This window comes from Salvelinus sp. IW2-2015, linkage group LG16 (genome assembly GCF_002910315.2).
Source record: "Salvelinus sp. IW2-2015 linkage group LG16, ASM291031v2, whole genome shotgun sequence".
NCBI classification, from domain to species: domain Eukaryota; kingdom Metazoa; phylum Chordata; class Actinopteri; order Salmoniformes; family Salmonidae; genus Salvelinus; species Salvelinus sp. IW2-2015.
In genome coordinates, this window is record NC_036856.1 from 33,937,716 (window position 1) to 33,943,504 (window position 5,789).

The following is a 5,789-nucleotide window of genomic DNA, read 5'->3' on the forward strand; positions in this document are numbered from 1 at the left end:
CTGATTTTGTTCACCTGAGAACGATACGCTAAATAAAATAAACCGGCGAGCAGTGCAGTGTCTGTTCGACCGACCTTGACAGACATGTATTTTTTTGTTGCTCACGAGACATTTTAAATCGGCTTATGGAGCCAGAATAAATATCTGAAATTGGACATCTAACGGTTATTTGAATCTCTGAATAAGGCCAATCCCTTTTATGCGGCCAGTCGCTCAGAATCATTCGTGTAAAAGGGCAGTTCCGTTTTTTTTAAAAAGGGGTGGTGTCTGGGTCTGAACATGTAATTACATGGTTATAGTTCATTATCTTGGTAAAAGGCGATCTTTCGGTCCTTCTAAATTCTAATGGTTAGAAGGGGAGCCATCTTCTTTTTAGAAGGGGCTGGTTTCGCTGATTTAGTATTCTTTTTCTCTCACCACAGAGTAAGCTGGTGATCGAGGGCTTCCCCGAGCCTGAACCGGAAGGCCCGCGAGCAGGTTGGAGTTTTCACCTTTAAGAAGTCCTCCAAGGCTGGAGTGCTCCCTCGCGGGTGAACGGGCCTGTGGGGGGGAACCGCTGCGGCGTCTCCGACTAGCGGAGGAGACCCAAAGGGCTACAACGGCCACCGCCGACCAGACAGAACCCCTGTGCAAACCAACGGGGTGACCGGTCTGAGCCTACACATAGCAAAGCAATGCTGGGAAGGCTCTGATTAACAGGAAGTCACAATGTGGATGGAGCTTGTGCTGATAGGCACAGGTGTTTAAAAATGACATGGACACCCAGGAAAATGGTTTGTTGGACTGGGAAACTAAAGTTAGAAGTAACATTGAGACCATCAAACTATCCTCCCACCTACAATTGAAAGAGGCTAAGATGATTCTAAATATGCCTTTGAAAATATATTATAATTCAATTTAACACTCTACAAATTGAATGTGAGTGTTTAGGAGTTGTTTTCAAAAACCACTCTTAGCAACAACCTACCGATTAGACGCTAAGGGACTATTGTTGACTAACGTGCGTATTCCCATGTTACTTGGGCTGGGCCGAGTTTTATTGTTTAGATTCATAGCCGGTTTCTAAATCGTGACAATTAATGAAAGTAGGGCGGTTACGTACCGGCCTTGTTGATGCCCCGAGCTCAACACACTACAAATTCTTTACCTTTTATAGGCTTAACCAAAAATACAAAATAAAATAAATTCTTCTATATGATGCGCAGAGTTGGAGTCAAAGCTTACGAGTGCTCTAGTACCTGCGTTTCACAGTGATCTTACAGCAAAAGTATCCGCATCCTGTGACCTTTGTGTTTCCACATTTTCCGCTTGTGGTTCAGCTCACCGACACTTATACATATATTGGATTTTACTAGTTATTAATAGTGTGTGCGTGGTCCACTGGCCTAATCGTCACAGTAACCTGCATTTCCCATAATGTCCTCTTCCAGTGGCGACAGGTTTTTCTCGGTTGTCTCTTAAAATCTATTATTTGTTTGGTACTAATTATTGAGGTTTAAAACGGGATGATCAGGAAAGTTCATGCAATGTTGCGTCAAGAAAGTATTTTCATATCCTCCTTGGGGTTATGGGCTGACCTACACTTCGCAGTTCATGTGATACAAAAGGGGTGCCTTATCGAGTCGCCACATGAAATAAGTTACATGCGAACCTCACGCTCTGGTGTGCAAGGTAAAGTTGTTTTAACCTCCTAGATCACGCATTGACGCAGGATTTATAGACCAGATTAGATTTTACCCTGTTTATGTCGTTTGTCTTGCGCTCTTTTTTGCATTTGGGGCTGTATGACGTCTCCTATTATCTTCCTGACATTCAGCATCTCACTAGCGTACGTCCTGCAGCTTCTGCATTTGGCCTGTCGGTGAAAGTGGTTCAAGACAAGCGCTTAACAGCGGTGTCGTGCTCGATCGGTTCGGGGGCCGTTTTTCCCTGTACAAAAAAACCGTTCTGGGTACCTCGGCAGAACTCCTTGCATTGTGGAATTGTGGAGGGTGTAGCACACTCTCCACATAACCGTGAACGGCTGTCTCCTCGGACCTTCGCGTTACTTGCTCGCCCCCTGGTCGTTTGTTTGCCTTCCTCCTCTGCGGCGCCAACTGTGTCTGAGTGAGCATCGTCGAAGCTCTTGGGTAGCGGCCTGGTGTGAGCTGTTGGTGTTGATTCTCTCGTCGTTTTTCTCGATGTCGTCGCACTTTCTGATTGGATGACGCGTTCTCTCATATGTTGACTGGTTTTTCTAGGCCTCAAACTAGATCGTGATCCCCACTTTGTTGCTGGAGGGTCTAAGGGGAAGGGACTTACTCCCTTAACGAAGATAAGGGGTTTGCGTTTCATCCCGTTTATCTCCTCCTATTGACTGCTGCTTCGCCTGGGTTCCGTTTCTTCCGATTCAGGCCCCATTAAATATGTCTACGTGGTGGACGTGAAATCTATGCTGAGGGTAAATGGTAGCTTACGTTTTTTTCTTTAAACAGAATGGATAGACTGGAAGGCGAAGTTTTGCACTCACCCAGACTAGTTCGTAGAAAACATATATATATATATATATATATATTTGGTTCTCCCTAAGACAGATAGGCTGACAGTGGGAACAGCTCCTCAACATCTTTGTTTACTTGACTGCGCTTTATGTTCCTCGTCTGCCCCAACGTGCCTTTTGGCCATTCCTTAGTTGTCGTTATTTCTCAATGTGTTGGTCTCTGGTCTACGTTTTTTTTTTTTTATACCTAAAGGGTTCTTACAACGACATCTTTACCATCAAATGGAGAGGCCTAATTATGCTTGTCTAGTAGAACCATCTTAAAATAAACAATGTCCATAGGTCGCTTAAACCTGGCCCATATCAGTTGCCCGCTGGGTCGGAGGAAGGAAATCTTCTTTGGTTGCGTCCAGAGCGTCTCTATGGACCGTTATTTTTCCGGTATTATTTTTCCCTCCGTGGTTGGGCCATATGGTGATTTTTGTTTTAATATACGTTACAGATGTTAATGGCTGTGACACCACGGAGTACAACAATTGAGCGACGGAGCAACAACATTCGTAGTTACCACTGTCCATGCAGTAGTAATCCGCTAACTTGACAAAATAGCGAAAAGAAAGGAAGGCTCCCTTGTAACAGAAAAAAATATTGTTCCAAAACATTTAGATGCATCCTGTTTGCAGCAATGGACACTAAAAGTGAACTGCCCCCAAAAGATTGGTGCAATAGAAGTCAACTTTTGCCGTGACGTCAAGTCGTTATTGCTGTTGTAGCGGCAAATTCCCATACCATCGTGCTAATCCCACTCCCTCCAATACTACCGGCGCAACCTCACTGAGATACCACCTACCTTGGTCAACATGTTACAATCGCGGAGGTGGTGAGGGGCTGCATCCAGGTCCTGTTCATGGTGTGGTATTCTCTCTTGGAACGCTGCGCCCGCTTTGCGCAGAGGCGACTGTCGTGAGTGGGAGTGGTTTTTTATATATAAAAGCTTAAACAGGATAATGGCCCGAGCTAAGCACTTAGGTCAATGCCGCCGAGACTTCCTACGAAGAGGAGGAAAAATTCCCAGGTGGTTACATGCCCTCCCTACACGGCGTGAACATATCTGTCTCGTTCGTGGTTGCTGGCCGTGATATCTTTTTTTCTACCAATCACACTCGGGGCGGAGGTACGCTACTCTCACTGGGTAGACAAATATTCCACGGTCTGGTTGGACTTGGCTTGTGTGTGTGTCGTTTGCTGGGCGGCGGGCGCCTGCGGGTGTTCGTGGTATCGTTCCATGGGCTCGTTGTAGACCAGTTAATCCCGTCGTCCCACGACTACAGCCCCCTCCCGCAGGTCCGGTTCGCACACAGTTCCCCCCTTTTATCAGCTGTTGCGTCCTGCGTACCATGCTGCATTTGATGGGTCAGCAACGGGTCGTCGTTCCTCACCCAAAAGACGACAGGGTGGTCAAGGTTGTAGATTTCGCAAATGGATCCCTTACGCACCCTAGAATACAATCACACAGGGCGACATTTGTAGGCAGGTATAGGCTACCTCGGTGGTGCTTTTATTTAAGAGCTGAAATCCGTCGGCTTCCTAATTGAGTGTGCATAGCTTTCCCTAACTGTCTGGTTAGTGGTCCGGATCTTAGCAGACTGAATGCGCAGATTGGGCACCAGCACCTGTTGGGACGACAAACGATTTTTGGAGGTTGCTTAGTCTTTTTACCAACCGATGACATTATATATGCTGTCTCTCATGTGAGTGGGAGATTATCTATACGAGATTTTGTTTACTCATTCTCCTCATTCTTGGGCTTGAAAATGGCGTGTCGGGCTGGCTAGTCAAATCGATTTCAACTTTTCCTCGCTCTTTTTTTTTGGTTCAGATTTGCTACACGTTTAGGTGTTCCCAGAGTGTGTGCATTCAGCACCCAAACGTTTTCTATTCGGAGAGCTGATCTCTGAACAATTTAAATTAAAAAACTTTTTCAATGAATCATTCATTTGATGCTGTTATCTGATTTATTGCCTGCCCCAAATGGGTGCACTTGTTGTGTCACCTGCCATTGGGCGGCGGACGGCAGCGCGCGGCCGCCACGCGGCTGACTCGCGCGGCGCTGCCGCGGGCGCCGCTCGGCAGCGCGAAGGACGAGCTGCTAGCGCGACAGCACGTGTACACCGCCGCCGCCGCCCGCCAAGGCAAGAACCGCCCGCAGACCCTGCGCGGCGGTCGCCCGCAGACCCGCGCGCGAGCCCCGCGCGGGCACTCCAGACGCGAGGAACTGTACCCGCCCGGCGCCGTCGCGCCCGCGCGCCCGCGCCGCGGCTGTCTGCTGGCCCGCCTAGCCCGCGCAACGAGCCCGGCCGCGCCTTGGATCGCTCTCGAACCACGCCGCGTCCAAGGATGTTATATCTCGAGCCTCGCGCCGCGGCTGCGCGCCGCCCGTCGCTGCGCGGCTCAGGCTCGGCCGGCGGGGGGCCTGCCGGCGGGCCACGGGATCGGGCATGGCGCCGGAGTCTCTTATTAGCGAGCTCGCGCTTCCTCGGCGGCACAGCGAGGAGACCTGCCCTAGGCCATCTGATCCTCCACACTGCGGCAGCTCGCGCTGGGCATACATCGCTGCCGCGCGCGGGAGGATGCGAGGCCCGACCGCGCGCCGAGCGCACGCGGCCGCCGACCCGCACGGGCGCGGCACCGCCGAGAGACGAGCCATCCGCTGGGACTGTGCGAGCGGCGCGGGCGGGACGCCGCACTTTCACAGAGACAGGTGAGAGCGACAATTAACTTTTTTGGTCATTTCCCATTTATGACAGCCGCCGCGCTCGGAGTTCATCCTAAACTCCGTTTCAAGCCTGACTGGAAAAGCTAGACAGACTGCGGACGGAAAAGTACAATAGCAAACACCAGGACGAGAGAGCAGAGAGCGACCTAGACAGAAGATATGGACCAGAAAGGACGAGACAGAGGCAGACACAGACAACAGATCAGACAGACAGACATAGACTGACTGAGAAGACAGTATTGTAGGAGTCTGACGTACGATCATGTCATAACAGTGGACGGAGACCAAGAGAAGATCAGCCAAGAGCAAGTACAAGGATTTAAGACAGATCACAGAGTGTTGTTTCTTATTGGAAGGACTTTGGGTGTGACGTTATTTTGTTTTCCTCGGTTTTCTGAGATGCGGCGTTTCCTCGAACAATTGGCATGTGGTGGGGTGTCCCTTGTACTCTCTTTTTAGAAAAGGAGAGAAACAGAGAGAGAGACAGGTGTCGGGTGTTTGGTAATGCTTGGGTTGTGTGAAGGTTTGAGTTAT

The 5,789-nt window shown here is 49.5% G+C and overlaps 1 protein-coding gene across 1 annotated transcript; it reads left to right on the forward strand.

The window, feature by feature from the left end:
• The first annotated feature begins 4,510 nt into the window (after window positions 1-4,510).
• LOC139028917 (putative HTLV-1-related endogenous sequence) lies at window positions 4,511-5,257 on the forward strand. The gene has a single exon (XM_070447429.1). It carries the CDS (start codon window positions 4,511-4,513, stop codon window positions 5,255-5,257), a length of 747 nt encoding a protein of 248 aa, XP_070303530.1.
• The last annotated feature ends 532 nt before the right edge of the window (window positions 5,258-5,789 follow it).